The 19,678-nt window shown below is 56.9% G+C and overlaps 2 protein-coding genes across 4 annotated transcripts; both read right to left on the bottom strand.

Moving 5' to 3' along the window:
• Positions 1–3,196: 3,196 nt before the first annotated feature.
• Positions 3,197–9,245, bottom strand: LOC144945797 (anti-apoptotic protein NR13-like). Of its 3 annotated transcripts, none has more exons than XM_078874320.1 (2): positions 8,274–9,245; positions 3,197–6,528 (listed from the first exon to the last, which is right to left on the bottom strand). In XM_078874320.1, the coding sequence occupies exons 1-2, from the start codon at positions 9,007–9,009 to the stop codon at positions 6,341–6,343; spliced, it is 924 nt and encodes a 307-aa protein (XP_078730446.1). In that variant the 5' UTR covers positions 9,010–9,245; the 3' UTR covers positions 3,197–6,340. The 3 variants fall into 3 exon arrangements, with proteins under 3 accessions (XP_078730446.1, XP_078730447.1, XP_078730448.1); XM_078874321.1 differs by having other exon boundaries at positions 8,386–9,245; XM_078874322.1 differs by having other exon boundaries at positions 6,373–6,524; positions 8,386–9,245.
• A 3,706-nt stretch (positions 9,246–12,951) lies between these two features.
• Positions 12,952–17,976, bottom strand: LOC144946007 (uncharacterized). The gene is made up of 2 exons (XM_078874744.1): positions 17,114–17,976; positions 12,952–13,305 (listed from the first exon to the last, which is right to left on the bottom strand). The coding sequence occupies exons 1-2, from the start codon at positions 17,825–17,827 to the stop codon at positions 13,291–13,293; spliced, it is 729 nt and encodes a 242-aa protein (XP_078730870.1). The 5' UTR covers positions 17,828–17,976; the 3' UTR covers positions 12,952–13,290.
• Between the last annotated feature and the right edge of the window lie 1,702 nt (positions 17,977–19,678).

Genomic DNA, 19,678 nt, shown 5'->3' with positions numbered 1-19,678 from the left:
CGCCCCCCTCCCCCACTCTCGCCCCCCCACTCGCCCCCCTCTGCCCCCCCCCCCTCTGCCCCCCCACTCTACAAGCAGACTCGAATACGTCATTGTCAGTTTACTTCCAGCGCAATAATCACCCAATCAATGTGATTCATGTTCCTGCCACGTGATGTCACGAGGAATTCTTTGTCATGAATATAAAGTCGTTTATCCGAGCCAACTTGTGTGACAGGAAAGGTATTACATTGAACACTGCTTAGGTTGGAGCAACGGTGTCCATGTTGTTCTGTAATGCGATTGTTTCTGTGCCGATTCCCATTCGCGTTCTATCCGGTAGTTTGTTTTTATTCACGCGACTCGGATCGCGCGTGGTCGAGGGGGGGGCATGGGCGGGGAGCAGGAGGCGAGAGGGGGGGCGTTCGATGGCTCCCCTCGACCCCGCGAATTCGCTGTCTCGGCCACGCTAAGCGGAGGGGCCCCGCGAGGCGCTCTGCCCGCTGCTCCCCGCACCCAGAGGCGGAGCGCCGAGCTGCGCCCAGAGGCTCGGAGAGCCGCGAGGCGGTGGAAGTCGCGGCGACATCAACGCCTCGTGGCGCTGCGCCTCGCCAGCAGCGCCGATGCCGCCAGCCGCTGCCAGTTGCTGCCAGGGGGGGGGGCGAGGCGCCTCTCCGCCGCTCCCTCTTTCTGACGCCACGCGGGTCGCCAGTTCGACAGGACCCCCCCCCCCCCACGTTACTCAATGCACGACGCACAACACTCGCTCGCGTCGCGGTGGAGAATGTGAGCAGTGCCGGGGCCTGTAGCATATGTTATAAAGGGGCCCTACATCTTTTTTTCAAAAACACATACATATTAGAACACGCATTTTGTACTTGCATTTTAAAGCAATTGTATTTTTGTATTTGCTATACAGCCAGATAATACGACAAATCGCTAGTCGTCCATAAAAGTTGAAGGCAGTATAGTACTACTATATATAATAGCCTAGAGCCCGTCCAAGGATGAGCGTATTGCAGTAAATGTGAAACTTGCAAGCAAAAAGCAGAGCGCGACGTGAGATATTCATTGCATCCATTCGTGTGCAATTTGTAAGGGCGCGGTGACACAGACCTATTTCATTTAGAGGTTATAATCCCTTGTTCATCATGACGTCCTTTTTACTTTGATGTCTTAATAGCGTTACGGAGATGGCGTGACGTGTGAGTTGACGGGAGTGGGGAGGAGGCGCCTCGCCCCCCCACGTAGAGTGACGTCACCCGCTAATTATTAATGGGGGGGAGGTGTCCATTTGGAGGACCCCACCTGCTCATGATTATTAATGAGGGGGGTTCCCCATGCGGAGTGACGTCACCCGCTAATTATTAATGGGGGGGAGGTGTCAATTTGGAGAACCCCACCTGCTCATGATTATTAATGAGGGGGGTTCCCCATGCGGAGTGACGTCACCCGCTCATGATTATTAATGAGGTGCGTTTGCTGGGTCATGTAGCCCGCATGCCCAGCCCCTGCATGGTCAAGCAGCTTTTGTTTGGTCGGATAGCGGGGGCTAAACGGGCGCGGTACGGGCTGGGGAAGAGATGGGCTGGTGTGGTACAGGAGGACGTGGAGCTGAGTGGACTTGCCGATGACCGGTACCATCTGGACATCTGTGAAAACTACTGAGCATCTGTGAAAAAGAGCTCCATAGCTCATCGGATTCCTCCAGTACAAATAAATATTCTGGTCAACGGTGTCCAGGTCGGACTGTGGAGGAGGCTCGTGAAGGACGCTGCTCTTGGGCAGTTGGAGGCAGTCGCGCTCTTAGGACAGCAGAGGGCGGAGGAGCGACGCTCACAACAACGAGCGGAGCGCCGAGCAGAGCGTCAAAGGGGCACAAGTGGTGCATCTGCCAGTCATCTCAGTCAGTCAACCCAGAACCGGCCCTAGACCTTTGGGGGCCCTAAGCAAAATTTGGTTGGAGGCCCCTTTGATGTATGATTTTTTTCACCCACTCGCGAGCAGTGACTCTAGGGGGGGCTCTGCTGGCCACGGGGCCCTTTGCAATTGTAAGGGTCGCTTAGTGGCTGGGCCGGCTGAGTCAACCCCTGTATGTATCCATGTTGAACTTCTTTTGCGCCGTACGTAGCCAACCGCGATAATCGGAGGTGCTAACCCCTGGCACGTGGGTCTGTCCCGTGGCCTCCTTTCCAGGGACACTTTGACACTTCACGTGGCCTCAAAGTGCACCTTGCCTGGCACAAGCGCCGTGGTGACGTCACGGCGGTTGTTTGTATGGGGGTGAGTGGTCGTCAAGATCGACTTCTATGGAGGAGGCTCGTGAAGGACGCTGCTGCTACTGGGCAGTTGGAGGCAGTCGCCCTCCAGCAACAATGGAGGGCAGAGGAGCGACGCTCACAACAACGAGCGGAGCGCCGGGCGGATAAAACTCAGCAAGTTGGCACAGTCGAGGGTACAGCTGGTGCATCTTCCAGTCATCTTAGTCAGCCAAACCCATGGCGCAGGGTCTTTTCCGTGACCTCCAGTCAGCGGCGAGCCTTCGACACTTTACGTGGGCCTCGAAGCGCACCTGGCCTGGCACAGGCGACGTGGTGACGTCAGCGTCACGTGGTGGCGAGTGGCGGGGTGATTGGTATTGGGGACAGGAGGGAGGGAGGGGGACTGATCAATGTCCGCGGAGTGAGTCCTGTTCCCCCGCCTCGCTGCGGTGCGAGGTCGCCCCCTGCTGAGCGCTGCGTGGGTGGTCACGAGGGGCGGTGGACGACGATGACGACGACGATGCGAGCGATGGCGAGTGATGTAATGCCACTCACACGCGCAGAGACGCGGGGTGGGTGAGATCAGTGACCCAGTGTGGGAGTCAGTGCGTCCGGTGTCTGTGTTGGGGGACGGACGTGTGCGGGGAGCGGCAGTGTAGCGGTCAGCGTGCTACACTACTAACCCAGTTAACCGAGTTCGATTCCCGCTCACGGCCAACACCAGTGACGATTATTTGTAACGGCCCTGGGCTTCCCCTAGGTTGATTCAGCCTCAAATTAGTACTTGGTGCGGTGTTTTAAAAAAAAACACTGTCACTGGGGAGACAAAGGCGGCCGGGCGTGGTGCTGGCCACCCACGCCATGGTGTGCCGTGCCGGCCTTCATAGGTGCTCCTCGCTAACAGCTAATTGACACGGCCAATTAATAAAGTTGTCACGTGCAAGTTTATTACCGCTTCGGCACCAACACCACAGCTGATGATGTTTTTGGAGAGCGATCCACACCCCACACGAGAATTGGGTTCAGAGCGACAACCATCACCAAGCACAGCGTCACGTGATCAACCTCGCACCCGCCACGCGCACGGGCCTGCTGTAGGTGGAATGCAGCTACAGGAGCAGGGAGACGGTGAACCCCGGACGTGTTTTGCTGCATTGTAGGTAATCTGATCACGTGATGTCAGTGAGAACCTCACCGGTTCACGCCTCACCTGCGGCTGGAACACCTGGAGCAGGTGACACGCCTGGTGCACGTGACACACCTGGTGCACGTGACACACCTGGTGCACGTGACACACCTGGTGCACGTGACACACCTGGTGCACGTGACACACCTGGTGCACGTGACACGCCTGCACAGGTGACACACCTGTGTGCTGCTGCACCTGTGCAGGTGACACGTCTGCCGCAGGCGACACCGGATGCAGGCGACACACCTGCACCAGGTGACACACCTGACTCCCGGCTCCACTGTTGATTCTCTCCCTGTGTCGATGGTGTCATGAGTACCACGCTGAGACGATGAATAGATTCGAGCTTTATTCACAACAGACGCGCATTAAATTAACACCACAGACATCCTTCATTCACTCTGGACAACATCAGCATCATGATATATCCACTGCTGGACAAAGGCGTTCGCAAAACGTTCCCATCTCTCACGGTCCCACATGCAGCCTGATCTCGTCGCTCCGTGCTGCTCAATGGATGCCCACGCCGGCGCACTCCCTCGTTTGGCTGCCGCTCACGAGCTAGCCTCGTCCACTGGCTTGTCGCCCCTGGTCGCCGTGAAGTGTCCTGCCCCAGCACAGTACAAAACTGTTCTTTATTAAACCTATTAAAACATTCATTTTGTTTTACCAGGTAAGGCCCACTAAGCTACGTAGTTCTTTTTTAAGAAGTGACCTGGCCACAAATGATAGCTCAACGAAGTGGCTTATCATGTGGAATTTTATAGCAGCCAACTACTCAAAACGCGTGATGTTGATTCTAAATGTGGTGGAAAAACCGGAGGACCAGGAGAAAAAAACACACGACCACGGGAAGAGAAAACATGCGAACTCCAAATGTACATCAGCAGGCATCAGGGGTTGGGATCGAACCCACGACCTCCTGCATACCAGGCAAGTGAGTTAACATCTCACCACTGTGGCGGTCGACCCTCCCAGCGCACAGCGTCGAGACGAGAACTTGCACTGATCCGAGCGCTGACTCGGGCCACTCTCATCCCGCCGAGTCGAGTCCAGAACTCAACTCTCGGACTCGGGGGCCCACGGTAACGATGATGACCTATTTACTACATTTGACATTTAATCTCGGAGGAAACGAAATATACGTGACCAAATGTTTTCCCCGCGGCAATCATCAGAGATTCGATCACTTTCTGGAGCTCTCTTTCCAATTCCTGTATTTGTTTGAAAGTTGGGAATTACCGCATCTTCATAACGTAGTCAAACATCGGGTAACATGGCGAGGACAAATCGCGTCTGGGGAGAGGAACCTTATCGGTCACGACGGACACGCAGAGTCCGGCATGCACCGCTGGACACGTGCCAAGTATGGCCACAGGGCCACGATCAACTCAATTTACAATTTCACAATCAGCTTGAAGCGCCTTGGGTTAAGGTGCGAAACAAATATATAAAAGATGAGGTTAAAGTGCACAGTCAATCGGCGGGGAATAAATAAAGTGCACACACTCACTCGCACACTCACTCGCACACTCACTCGCACACTCACTCGCACACACACTCGCACACTCACTCGCACACACACTCGCACACTCACTCGCACACACTCACTCGCACACTCACTCGCACACACACTCGCACACTCACTCGCACACACTCACTCGCACACTCACTAGCACACTCACTCGCACACTCACTCGCACACACACTCGCACACTCACTCGCACACACACACTCGCACACACACTCGCACACTCACTCGCACACACTCACTCGCACACTCACTCGCACACTCACTCGCACACTGGCATCGCCATAGCCGTGAGTGTACCACGTGCTTAGATTTGCAACGGTTAAATTAAAAAGTAGAAGTGACTTCGTGCTCAAGTTGGCGTTGAGGCGTTGGGTGCTCATCTTTCCAGTTCACAGCCATGCAGAGCCAGTGGTGGGAATTCCACATTCCTATGGCGGTGACGAGTCTATCCATAAGACAACCACTGTTGATCTTCCCCACAAAGTGGTTCTCGTTTTATCGACCACCGGAGGGTGCTGACGATGAGATTTGACCTCGCGACCTTCCGCTTGCCGTGAGCCACACTCCACAGCCGGGTCGTCTGGCCGGGCAAATAAATAAATAAAGTGGCCACAACACAAACCAATCATCGCGCGCGTAGGATAAAACGACTCTGGCGATCTCGCGATTGTGCACAAATGCATGGTAGCGCACAACGACGTTTCTAACGAGTCGTCTCTGATTTGGGAACCCACATTGTCAGAGGGTGCTGTTACAATGGGACGCGTGGCCATGCATTCCATGAGAGGTGCGCGTTTGGCTACTCATGGAAGACCCCTGACAAAACCCAGCACCGCGCCACTGTCGACGAAGGGGTGATGCTCAAAGCTCCACGCAGATCGATTCCCTAATTCCACTTCCTGTGCTTCCGTCTCTTGGCCACCACCTGGCAGTCCAGCAGGGTTTGAGCGTTTCACAGATCTCGAAGTGAGCCACCAACCACCACCTCCAAAGTGCTGGAGCGCCACACGTGCACACAACAGTTGTCTAAACCTGCGTGCAAACTTCAGAGGCCACGGGCTCCTGATCTTCACATCCCCAAACCCGTCGTCTGTATGTCCATCGTCCGCTGCCAGCACACGAATGCCGCATGTGCTGGGCCAGGTAGAGACAGCCGCCACCGGGGGAGGGGGGGGCGTTCCCTTGGCTATACCCACAGCAAGGTCTCGAGTGGCTGAGCAGGGATTGAATCCGTGTGACTTCACGCTCTCCTCTCCCGCCGCTCCTCCCGGAGGGCTGTGGAGACGGGCGACACGGGGAGCCCCTGCGTGCAGTCCCTCGGGGGGGGGGGGGGGGGTTGGGGCGAGAGCGTGACGCGTTCCTCGACTTCGAGCGCGTTCACGCAGTCCTTGAGACGTGGTCGAGGGCTCCCCGCCCACCCACCAACTGCGCCCTCAGATCCCCCGCAGGACCCTCCAGGTGGTGAGGAGGACCCCGATGCCGAACCCGATCCCCACCACCCTCAGCAGGCCGCTCCACAGGGCGTCCTCCGGGCTGGCTCCTCGGAGTTGGCTGGCGCAACCTTCCTGCAGACAGACACCAGGTGGATCGTCGTCATCGTCGTCATCGTCGTCATCGCCGCACCAAATCGAGACGTTTAACGAGTTGTCAGGTTCACTTTGTGGAAACAGGCTTCAGGCCTCAAGAGGTCAGGAAGGGTCTCATTTGCAAGGGCGACCGGCGGCGTGAGTCGGCCAGGTAGGAGGCGACGGTTGTGCTGTACAACCGGAAGTAGCATGGTTGGCTACGTACGGTGCGAGAGAAGTTCAACATACATGCAACGGAGCCATTTCGCGAATGGCCACACAATGGGCTGTACTCTTGCAAATGACGTCAGGGGGACGGCAAGTGGCATTGCTATATGCTTCATAATAGCAATCGTCATTGGCCACGAAGTGGTTGGTGGTGATGTCACCACAGCGCTGGCAGGCCACGGGACAGACGACCCATTTGCCATGGGTTGACTGACTGAGATGACTGACAGATGCACCACCTGTGCTCCCCGCTGTGCCACCAAGCTGCATCTGTGAAAACGAGCTTCATAACTCATCGGATTACTGCAGTATAAATATTCTGATTCTCTATTTAGCGTCGCTCCGCTCGTTGTTGTGAGCGTCGCTCCTCTGTCCTCCGCGAACCTCCGATGGCAACCACGAGACGAAGGACGCCGTCATCAAAGCGACCACTCGGAAGCGATCGGGGTCACGGCCACCAGGCCAGGCAATGCGCGCTCGCCACGCGACTCTTCACAGCAGTACAGCAGGTGAACGAAGTGAGTCAACGTCGTGTCGACGACGACGATGCTGATGTGTAAACGCTTCGTTAATCCGCTGCCACTGTACATTTGACGAGGCCAAACGTATCGGGATCGCGGCCAACATAAACGAGACTATCCAATTGGAGGTCGCAGCGTACTGTACTCAGCAGAGGTCAAAGTGACAGCGGGTGTGCCCAAGTAAACATAATGAATAATGGGGTTAAGCGTTACCGTGCTCAGCAGGGGAGAAGGTTCCAAAGAGCGCGGTGCCGCGTCTGGCTGCCATCCTCCGCCTGCTGCTACTGCCGCTGCTGCCACCCTCGAAACTCGCCCCCCCCAGCGGCCCAGGCCGAGGAATTCCCCCCTCGACCTCTCCCTCCCCCGACATCACCAGCGACGACGCCTCGAATAACGCCGGGTCCCAGCCTCTGAACCCAGACGGACACTCAATTCCCAACCTTGAGCCCCCCCAAACCCCGAACCTCATGACCGGACCCGTCTATGGCCCGAACCTCGTGACTGGACCCCGGGACCCGTCCCTGCACGAAACCCGGTGGCTTCCACCACGACTGCGACCACACCGGCGTGGCCTTCTTCCTTCACCTACCCCGCACTCACCGGCGGAGGGGAAGTATGGTCAACACCTCCCACCCCACGACTCGCACGGTGTCGGGAGGCTCTCGTCCAGAAATGTATCGACAAACACAGAATGAGGCATTGGTGCCCATCCGTGTACCGCCACCGGTGGTGAAAATTCCACGTTCCCATGTCATCTTATTTGATATGTTTCGGGCGCCTTTCGCTGAAGGCGCTTCACATAGTTTGAACGGCGGTGCAATACAAGCACGGAATGATTTCCATGGCGATCCGAGGCTACTTTGGAGTCATCGACCAAAGCAGCTGATTGACAAACGGGGCCGTGAATGCCGAGATGGTGCGCGCGCAATCTCAACCACGGCCCCAAACCCCCAACTAAAGTCGAACAAAACCCGGAGCCGCGATCCCATTCCTCACCCAGTCGCCGTGAGGCCCGGGCCGCGTGGCCCGGCATTCCGGCTCGCGTCCCCCTCTGGCCACCTCCAACCCAATCGGTCCGCCACCCATATCCCTCCTCGCCGCCACTCACCCATCCTCCGTGCTTACTCATCCACGCGCCGCGAGTCTCCAGCAGGTACCGGGACACGCCCTCGGCGAGCGCCTCGGCGTCCACCACGACGCCGGCGCGGGTCGCGCGCCGCGCCACGAAGCCCGCGAACACCACGACGCTCACGATGCGGCCCCAGTTGGTGACGCGGTCCTCGAACATCCTGTCGGCCACGGCGCGCAGCGTGCGCTCCGCGTCGCGCGTGGACCCCACGGGGCCCTCGGCCGCCTCCATGGCCACCGCCATCTGCGCGAGCGTCGCCCCGAAGCGCGACGTCATCTCGAGCGCGGCCGCCTCCAGCGCCTCGGCCGCGGCGCTCGGCGCCCGGTGGCCCCCGCCGGGCTCCATCGTCCACAGCAGCAGGTGCCTCACCAGGGCGGGGGTCTGCAGCGCCAGCGGCGGCGAGGGGAGAGGGGAGGGGGGGCCCGCGACCACCTGCAGGGGTGTCGAGTCGGCCTCCAGGGTCCGCGACCCTTTGTCCATCGCCCCGATCGCGTCGTCCTGCGTCGGCTCAGTCAGCCAGTCGCCCACAGGTTCCATGCTCGAGTCGTCCGCCAGTCCCGCGCAAGAGTCGACCTTGAGCTCCGGGCGGCACGTCCAACACATTGCGGGCTGTGTGCCGCGAGAGCGCCTGCGGTGCGGCTGTGTGCGTGTGTCCCTGTGCGTCTGAGCGCGCGCGTGTGTGGCTGTCTCCCCGTGTTCTCTGTTGGTATCTCTGTACGGCTGTCACTCCGCGCCCCTGCGTGCGTGGCGGTGTGTGAAGGTTAGCGCTGCCTCTGTGTGTGTGTGCAGGGCTGCGAGTGGTTGCGTGTATATCGGCTCCACAAAGCCCCCCAACCTCTCAGTCGCCACGCCCCTGCCGAGACTGCTGCTGCTGCTTGGGGCAGAGCGAGCAAAAGGTCCGGACGGGGTGTGTGCCAGTGTGCCCCGCCCGCTTCTCCGCAAGGAAACCTGGCGCTGGGCACATCGCCAAAACGCGAATGGCGCAGCGGCACAGGGAGAAAGTACAGACATGAAATGCGCAGAGATAAGACACAGGCGGGTGCTGTTGGTGTGATGCAGCTTCTGAGCCCTGGGATTTCCTAGTTTCACTCCCGGGTTCCTCCCAACAGGAAACCAGGCCACTGCGTTTTCATGAACGTCCGATCTGACCAAACGTGACGAGTCTTGAGACTCACTGAGGTGTATATATTTTTTGAACCTTTGAAAAATTACATCAGTACTGCTTGTACGTTTAAAGAGCGACGCTGTTTATTTTCTGCACGGGGGCGCGGGGGGGCTAGAGAGATGACATTTTTAGCACGAGGAGAATATTTGAGAGTTCTACGACGCAAGTGAGCGCACGTCAAAACCTTAATTTACCTCGCCCGCAAATAGTGTATAGGAACAGTATATAAAACCGTGATGGCGCGTGTGCTTTACGCCTGTACTTAGGATATAACGAAGTTGACCGGTGGAGGTTCTGAAGTCTAAAGAAAATCGGCATTTCAAATTTCTACATTTCCGAGTTTCCCACCGCACCTCGCATGGGAAAGCGATCGATGTCGTTGAAGGGCAGCCCTTGGGGATGTTTTGTATCTGGAGGTTTTGAAAAACGCGGTTTCCAGGTATCGCATGAAATAATATAATAATAAAAAACACATTTCCGACTTTGCTCTCTCCATCAATAATTGTTTTCGGAGCGGGGGATTTTTTTTACTTTGTTTTTTTTACCCAAGTCAGAGAAAATGTGTAACTAAATATTTTATAAGCTGGAAGATTTTTTTCAAAACGCTACGTTTACGATGTTCTCACCCTTTCCATGCTTTGGAGAGGGAGGGGCACATTGTTACATTGAGTAAAACCCACACAGTGTACCTGGTACTACTGGCCGAACATTCCCCAATTCCGACAAATGATCTGCCAAATACTCAATTGGGATAACACAGCAGCTGCAGCAGCAACATCGCCCCCCATCCCCGATTAGGGAAACTTGGCAGGACCCTCCTGAGAGCGAGAGGTAGTCTTGAGACTCGGCTTGCTGAGGTAAAACGCGCCAATATTTTGTTTCCAATCCAGCTACACTAATAGTCGTTTTTATTTTCTGGATATTTGAACGGAAACAAATACCCCACAAGAAAACAATCTACCTATTTCGGTGTCTCGTCAGCAGAGCACGGCTCGCTGGGACCGATGCTTATGAAATGCTCGGGGCATCGAACGCTCTCTGTTAGACGTGGGTCCTAGTTCCACGTAAAAACCGTGCGTAATACACAACTCGACACAAGCATTAGCGTCGCCGTGGATACTATAAGGCGATGTTGAAACCCATCCAAAAGTGTGCTTGTTGAACGAACGCTGATTAAAGATTCCACGCTCCGAGAAGGCCGTGTAGCTGATGGGATGTGTTAATTGGATACTTTTATTTCCCTATATCGCGGGATAAAGATAGAATAGTCGGCGTGTTTGTTCTGCCGCCTGTGGGTTGGGCAAGCAGTCGTAGCTTCCGGATACTTCTGGGCTATTGCGGTCGCCGTGCGAAGCCATGAACTGCGTTCCTTGCCATGTATGGCGATGTGCGCGTTGCAGTTCCGTCACGTCAGCCAACTTCACGTGGGGTCCCCTTACCTGGGGGTCGTACAAATAAACTGTTACAACTCGACGACCCTCAATCCACAGCGAGTGTGACTTACTAGCCTGGAATGCGCATCGTCACCCCTACCACCCCCACCACCACCACCAGCAGCATCGCTTTTGTCATTGTAGGGCGCGCGTGCCTCGGAGCAGGTTTACCCCCATCTGTGACTCCAGTCCTCTTCCCGTGGCTTTCAACTACAACTGAACACGCCCCGAGCAATCACACCCACTCATCCACTCGCTCATTGAATCAACCACCCGTGTCGAGGATTCCGTGTACGAGGCACCGACTGTTAAGTCCCATCCATCGGACTGTATTGAACCACCGCACATACTGCCACAAATCCTCATTCGTGTCGTTGTGAAGAACACAAGTCACAGGTCACAAACACACTCACCCACAAAACCACTCATTCACCCACCCAATCACCGCACTGCAGGTGACCTCCCCTGTCTCGGCATTTCCCCTCGCACTGCTGCTGCACTGTTCATTTCCCTCCTCCCATCACCAGCATCATGGTGGTGGTGCTGGCCGGGCCAGCACCACGCCTGGCCGCCTTCGTGTCCTTAGTGGCGATGTTTACACATAGCAACAGGTACTCATTTGAGGCTGAGTTCACCTATACATGCGAACATATACTCACCTACTTGCATACAATATAGGCTCAAGGACCAGTGCAGATAAAACTCGTCTTCATGTGGGCCGTGGGTGGGAATCTAAATTGGGAGGCTAGATTCGTAATGCTGTGTGCTAACCATTGCGCCACCGCTCTGGATTAGATCACAGCCGCACACATTCCTTCACTGCTACGCGCACACACACGCCTAGTAACATTCACACACAATGCGCACACACACCCCCTTGTGACACATACACGCCATTCCGAACATTTTGTACTAGCCGCATGCCACACGCATTGGTCTTTCCGGTTTACACAGCTGCTGAGTACACGACCATAACTTGAGCAGCCAGCAACAAACAGCACCGTCAAAGCTGTAATAGATAATGATGTATACGGGAATATGCAGCAAGAGGGGTGAGGTGACGTGCAGTGTGGCGAGTGAGTGCTGGATGAGTGGGCGACTGACTGGCGGCCAATGTTGTGACCTGCAGTGTGGTGAAGCAGTGTGGGTGAAACTCAAGTGTATGGTGGGGCGAGTCGTCAACGCTAGAGGATGAATCAACGAGGCGAGTTCATGGGGACAGTGACCGTGGTAGCATGTGTAATGTAGGAACTTGGCGGGAGACGACCTTACGGGTAGCACACTCTTTTATTAACACCAACTTATATTACACGGGTGGCTAACTCCAGCCTTAACCCACAGGGTTCCCCCGGCTACACCCACATGGGCTCTTACGCCCCGTAGCCTCTCGGAACACACCCAGCCGGGGTGTCCGTCTCGACTCTGGGTCCCACAGTCTCGGTCCACAGGGACTTCAGACCACGGGTCCCACAGTCTCGCCTCCGAGCCACACAGGCCCCCGGCCCTCACAAGGACAGCGGGACTAGGGGTCTCAGGGCCTACCTCTGAACTCCGTCTTCGGTCTTCGACTGGTTAACAACTCCCCGAGTGCTCCCGCGCGTCCCCCTTTATAGTCCTTCATGCGGACGTCGCTGAGAGCACCCACCCCAGTTGACCAATCACTGCGCGCTGCCCACGATCCTCTTTCCCACCTTGTGTCAGCGCGCACAACCACGCACCCCGCGCCGCCCCGTAATCTCTCACTCCCGGCGCGCGCGTCAACACCACGCCTACATCGCGTGCCCAACCACGCACCCCGCGCCGCCCCGTGATTTCTCACTGCGGGCGCGCGTCCGCACCACCACTACATCACCCCCTACCACATAGCTCGCAGCCGACCCGGCTGCTATAAAAAACATTCTTATTACCCCCCCCCCCCCCGTGTGTGTCCCGTAACACAAGCAACAACAACAACAACAACACAACACACCAAGAACAATATGTACAACGCGGCGGGCGACAACAATAAATGTGTATGCAAAAAAATGACTCGTGCAGCGTCCCTTCATTTCCGAGCACCCCTTGAACGGGACATTACACCGGGCAGAAGGGGAACGCGGCGGCGAGCTCGGTTTTTTTTTTTTCATGAAAAGTGTTGTGTCTTAGCACGAGTCCGCCTGGCCGGTCCGTCGTACGGCACCAGACGCGGTTGACCGTCCGGTGGTGCCGGCAGTCCAGGAAGGCACGGGGCAGGCATCGGAGATCCGCGCGTGCCGCGGGGTTCCGGTTCCCGACGGTGAACAGCCGTCAGGTCCGAGACACCTGGGAGTGGGTCAGGTGGAGACACGTGAGGATCAGCCTGCGACACATCCCTCCCTGAGTCGACGGCCACATCACACGCTCGGTCGTTACGGCACAAAGGGAGGCCATGCGGTGCCGCGAAGGATTTCAGCCGGGAGCGGTGTACGTACCAACGGCGTTTTTCCCATTTAATCTGGATACTCTGGGGTCGTGCAACACGCACAATTTCCACCAGTCCCCTCCATGGTCTCAACAATTTAGGGGACGTAGCCAACGGTGCATGTGGACAGTGCAGCCAGGCCTTATCGCCTGGTTTCCAATCGTGCGTATACACCTTTCGTTCATGCAATCTTTCGTTAGCGATCTGGCGAGACCTCGAATTCAACCTCGCAGCCTCTTGCGCTTCAGCCAGTTTGGCGATATTAAATTTGATGTTGTCGGCCAATTTAGATTTCGCACGTGGCTGGGAAATCCCCAGTTGGACATCCATGGCCGGATCGGCCTCCCGCCCATACATGAGAAAAAATGGGGAAAACCCCGTCGCCGCATGAGGGGCCATTCGATAGGCCGCGAGTACCCCAGGTACCTGTAAGTCCCAATCAACCTGATCGTTGCAAACCTGTTGGCACAGCATAGAAGTAATCGTCCTGTTCAGACGTTCAACCATTCCATCAGTCTGCGGGTGGTACGGGGAGGTACGCACTTTCTTTGTACCCAACAGGTCGCACACCTCGCGCAACAAAACGCTCGAAAAATTCTTCCCTTGGTCCGTCAGCAAGCGTTCGGGGGCGCCTTTGTCCAAAACATAGCCCTGGACAAAGGCGTCCGCCACTGCCGCAGCCGACTGGTTGGCGAGTGGCCATGCCATGGGCCATCGGGTGAAGTATTCTACGCCAACCAGCAGGTACTTATTACCCCTAGGTGTAGCGGGAAAGGGCCCCAAGATGTCGAGCGCAACAAGTTCGTTTGTGCGCGAAACCTGAATGGATTGTAGCGGTGGATTAGCCGCTATTGGTGGCGGTTTCCTTTGGGCGCACCCCACACATCCCTTAAGGATGTTTGCCACGTCGTTGCCCATACCCGGCCAATAATAGTCCCGTTGGATTAGGGCGAGCGTTTTGTGAAATCCCAAATGCATGAGTCGTTCGTGAGCAGCCAGAACGACCCTACCCCGCATAGCAAATGGCACAACGAGCGCATGACGCCGAGACATGTTGTCCTACTTCATCAGGAGGCCCTGTCTGACCACCCAGGAACCGACCCGCGTCTCCCACCCCCCGGGAGCGTCAGCCTTCTGACGCAGCGTGAGTAGGGAGCTGTCGGCCATTTGGAGACGGCCCCACTCGATAAGAGGCAACGCTAGTAACGAGTCCCACCCCGTGGGAGCGGCGGGCGCGTCGACCCCCGGGGCGTCAGTGGCGGCGAGCAAAACTTCCGTGGGGACGGCGACAGGGGGTTTACACCGCGCCGATCCCAGAAGACATGTGCATTCCGAGCGGGGCGGCAATCGCGACAAGGCATCCGCATTCGAGTGCCGCAATCCCTTACGGTAAATCGTCGTGAATTGGTAGTCTTGGAGGACCTCCAGCCATCGGGACAATTGGCCGGAGGGTTGCGCCACCCGCATAGCGTATTGAAGAGCCGCGTGGTCCGTACGAACAGTAAAATGACGGCCGTAGAGATACGGCCTGAATTGCTGTATAAAAAAAACGATCGCTAGCAATTCACAACGTGTTACACAGTAGCGTTGTTCCGCAGGTGACAAAACTCTGCTACCGTAGGCGACCACCCGTTCGACCCCCCCGACCACCTGTGAGAGCACTCCCCCGATACCCGTGTTACTGGCATCCGTGTCAAGTAGGAACGGTTGCGTGAAATCGGGGTAACACAAGGGGGGAGCCCGCACCAAGGCGTCTCGAAGGGAGCAGAACGCAGCCTCCTCTTCCGGTCCCCAGTGAAACCTTACTCCTTTAGCCGTCAAAGCGTGCAGGGGCCTGGCTATGGTGGCAAAATATTCGACAAAACGGCGGTAGTAGGAGGCGAATCCTATGAAGCTGCGGACTTCAGTGACTGAGGTTGGCGTTGGCCATGAGCTGACGCAGTGCGTCTTAGCAGGGTCTGTAGAGATCCCTGAATGGCCAACGATATGCCCCAAGTACCTGACCGATTCCCGAAGCAGGTAACATTTCGCCGGTTTAAATTTTAATTTAGCGGAACGCATCCTGAGGAACACCGCTCTCAGTCGCTGGAGGTGCTCCTCGAAAGTCCGGCTGAAAACGATGATATCATCGAGGTAAATCAAACAGGTGTCCCATTGGAGTCCTGACAAAACCAATTCCATGAGCCTCTGAAACGTGGCGGGAGCGGAATGTAAGCCCATGGGTAATCGATTGAATTCAAATAGGCCTCCTGGTGTCCGGAAAGCGGTCTTTGGTTTCGATTCGTCATCGAGGGGCAATTGCCAAAATCCCGAAAACAGGTCAAGCGTCGAAAAAAACTGTGCTCCCGCCAAGGCATCCAGCGACTCATCCATCCTGGGGAGTGGATACGCGTCGGCCATTGAGATTTTGTTTAGGCGGCGGAAATCCACACAGAACCGCAAGGACCCGTCCTGTTTTTTAACAAGGACGATGGGAGCACCCCACGGACTGGAAGAGGGCGAAATGATGTCGGCCGCCAACATGTCATTAACAGCTGACTGCACATGCTCCTTCTCGGCAAGGCTGAGCCGGAAGGGATTCTGCCGAATAGGGGCCGCGTCACCCGTCGCTATGTGGTGGCGCAACAGGTCTGTGCAGCCAATATCGTACTTGTGTCTGCTAAACACGTCAGCGAATTCGAGTAGCAAGCCCCTCAACGCTCCCAACTGCACACTAGACAAGTTACCAGACCCAGCACACAACGAGTCCAACCACTCTGTCCCCTCCTCAAATGGAGGATGCGTATCAAGGCCCGAATCCGCGTGTGCAACGAGCTGTTCATCGACGGGTAGCGGCGCCGCGTGAGCCAGCACCGTGCCCTGTGTAATTACGGCTGGCCGCGACCCCGTATTCAGAACCATAACGAACGGCTCACTGTCCGCCCGCACCATGGTCTGAGCTACCGCTAAGTCGAGGCCCCCAACAGCTCTGTTTGACGGCCCCAACAGAACACCCTGTCCCGCCGCATCCACCCCGAGGGGTTTCCTCAATCGAAGGGGTACCAACATTTGCGATCCCGGGGGTACCCGTACAGTCTGAGTTGCCAGCGCCTGAACCGTCGCACAAACCATGCGTATTTTTGTAGGACTCGTCAAAAATGCAACCCGCCGTCCCGATGGAAGCTCAATGCAGGCCTGATCGATGAGAATTTTGATGGGCATTTTAGCCAGAAAGTCCGTACCCAGTAAACAAGGAACTGCCAGAGATGATGATACAAAAATAGGACCCGCCAATTTGATATCGCCAATACAAATAGTCGCCCGAATCTGTCCGATGATTCCCAAGGATCCCCCGTTCGCCGCGTAAAATGGTACGTCCACCGGCAAAAGGGGTCGACATTGGACGGGAAGGATGTTATAAATAAGGTCCGAAATGATAGTGGCTGACGCACCCATGTCCACCAGCACCCGGACCTCAACCCCGTCAATAAAACCCGTTACCACGGACGACCCGGCCGACGCAGCCACTATCCTGTGGGCCAATTCGGACCATTCGACTGCTTTCGGGCCATGTACAAACCCCCCTCGCCGAACCGAATCCCCGGTACCCATACGCGGTCCCCCCACCGCGAAGCGGCGACCCGAGTGTGCCGTGTATGTGGACTGAGCGTGTGGGGTGCCGCGACTTGCCGGGGTTAGCTGGGACGACTTGGGGCCTTGGTCGTCGTCCGGACGTGGTCCCGTGGCGCGCTGACGCGGAGCCCGGCACCCGGCCGCGACGTGACCCCGAAGGCCGCAGTTGTAACACATGACGAGGGACGTCGTGGGTTTCGGTTGCTCCAGCTTGCGGGACGAACGTGTGGGCGAACGACCTCCCGCTCTCCACTCCCCCGGTCTCGACACGGTGAAGGCCTCCTCCCGAGCCGTAGCAGTCTGAGGCTCGGCGACCGTGGCGGCAGGTGCCGCGATCCCCGCCGATGCACAGACGACCGTCCGCTTGCGCTTGAGGACCTCGTGTGCGTGAATACTTGTAGCAATCCCCAAGGAGCAGATGTCCATTTCGTCCGCCGTATTGATGGGGACTCCCAGGTCGTGAGCCAACGCCAGCAGCTGCTCTGTCACCATGGCGTCCTTCCCCTCCTTGTCCATGCGGGGAAAAGCAGCGTCCGCCAGGGCGAGCAGCGCCGTGCGATAGGCGAGCGTAGTTTCTCCAACCATCTTGCGCCGTTCGTAGAACTGGTGGCGACAGGTCGAGGGCGGTCCGAACACCTTAGCCATTAGATGTAGCGCGGCCTGGAGCGTTGAGCGGGACGACCTTGGGGCGGATGTGAAGGCCGCAAGCGCGTCGTCGTCGAGCGTCGCTGGCAGCGCGCGTAGGGCAGTGGTGTCGGACCACCCCGACATTTCTTGATGTGCGAGGAACCTTCGTTGGAAGGCCCCCCAGTCGCCCCCGTCTGCCTTGAACGCCGTCAGCGCGGGCAGTCGTTGCTGGAAGACCTGGTCGTCGTCCTCCGAGGAATGCTTTTCCCGCGCGCCGCTGTGGTTGACGAAAATGTCGGCTCCGTCGGCAGGCGCATGGTGGAGAGCTCTGGCGCGCGCCGATGACGCGGCAACTCCTCGTCCTCTCCTTCCGAGGTTTGTGGCTCCGGTACGCCGTCGTCTTCCCGATCTCGCTCGTGGGTACGGGTAGTCTTCCTAGTATCCATCCTTTTGAAGACAGGTTTACTTCTGACGCCAGTTGTAATGTAGGAACTTGGCGGGAGACGACCTTACGGGTAGCACACTCTTTTATTAACACCAACTTATATTACACGGGTGGCTAACTCCAGCCTTAACCCACAGGGTTCCCCCGGCTACACCCACACGGGCTCTTACGCCCCGTAGCCTCTCGGAACACACCCAGCCGGGGTGTCCGTCTCGACTCTGGGTCCCACAGTCTCGGTCCACAGGGACGTCAGACCACGGGTCCCACAGTCTCGCCTCCGAGCCACACAGGGCCCCGGCCCTCACAAGGACAGCGGGACTAGGGGTCTCAGGGCCTACCTCTGAACTCCGTCTTCGGTCTGCGACTGGTTAACAACTCCCCGAGTGCTCCCGCGCGTCCCCATTTATAGTCCTTCATGCGGACGTCGCTGAGAGCACCCACCCCAGTTGACCAATCACTGCGCGCTGCCCACGATCCTCTTTCCCACCTTGTGTCAGCGCGCACAACCACGCACCCCGCGCTGCCCCGTGATCTCTCACTGCGGGCGCGCGTCCGCACCACCACTACACATGGACAGAAGGGCGATCAGCAGGCGATCGACTGCCGGTGAGCGAGTGACTGGGGAGCGGCAGTGGAGCCGACGAGTCCAGTGACACAAGTTTGATTCCCACTCACGGCCAACACCAGCGACGATTATCTGAACCGATCCTGGGCGTCCCCTAGGTTGACTTAGCCTCAAATGAGTACGTGGTGCGGTGTGTAACCATCGCCAATCGGGAGACAAAGGCGGCCGGGCGTGGTGCTGGCCACCCACCCCCTCGTGTGCGATGTAGCACCTTCATAGGTGCTCGCACTTGCCGCAAGTCTGTTAAGGCTATACGGGGAATCTTTGCTATTTGGAGGGAATACGTCAGTGCTGGACCGTGAATCATCCCCGACTGCTTCAGGCCTCTGAATTATGTCCAATGCAGTGGGGTATAAGCGACAGCAGCAGCAGAATGCCATCCTCAACCGAATGTGCACCGGGTAGAGCAGCTTTGGCACGGAAAAGCAAACCACGGTGCCTCCTCACCCAGGTGAAAGATGCAGCCAATCCTCGACAGCTCAAGGAAAAATGTTCGTGCAAAGCAGTCGTGGTTTTCCTATGGATAAGAATACCATCGTCAAATATGGGACTGTGGTATTACCAGTACTGTTTGATGTGTTATTGTCATGACTTGATAGTGGCCATCATCCACCAGCGGATTGACCAAGACAACTGCTGAATGTGCCTTTTCTCCAGCAGCTGCCACTGTGGCTCTCATCCAGCAGGGGAGACAGCATGCTCGCCATGATGTCAATGTTGAAATGGCGTTGCGTGTCGAGTGTTCGCGAACACACCTTGCCCCAACAGCCTTGCCCCAACAGCCTTGCTCCAACAGCCTTGCCCCAACAGCCTTGCTCCAACAGCCTTGCCCCAACAGCTTTGTCCCAACAGCCTTGCTCCAACAGCTCGCCATGATGTCAATGTCGAAATGGCATTGCGTGTCGAGTGTTCGCGAACAGCCTGT

The sequence above is a fragment of the Lampetra fluviatilis genome, chromosome 39, assembly GCF_964198595.1.
Source record: "Lampetra fluviatilis chromosome 39, kcLamFluv1.1, whole genome shotgun sequence".
NCBI classification, from domain to species: domain Eukaryota; kingdom Metazoa; phylum Chordata; class Hyperoartia; order Petromyzontiformes; family Petromyzontidae; genus Lampetra; species Lampetra fluviatilis.
This window is presented reverse-complemented; position numbering and strand designations above follow the sequence as displayed.

Excerpts from the sequence above, each read along its gene's own strand:
- LOC144946007 (XM_078874744.1), bottom strand. The coding sequence starts at position 17,827 with ATGTCGGGGTGGTCCGACACCACTGCCCTACGCGCGCTGCCAGCGACG.
- LOC144945797 (XM_078874320.1), bottom strand. The coding sequence starts at position 9,009 with ATGTGTTGGACGTGCCGCCCGGAGCTCAAGGTCGACTCTTGCGCGGGA. Across the intron at positions 6,529-8,273 it reads CCGGGCCTCACGGCGACTGG|GAAGGTTGCGCCAGCCAACT; the intron begins GTGAGGAATGGG and ends GTCTGTCTGCAG.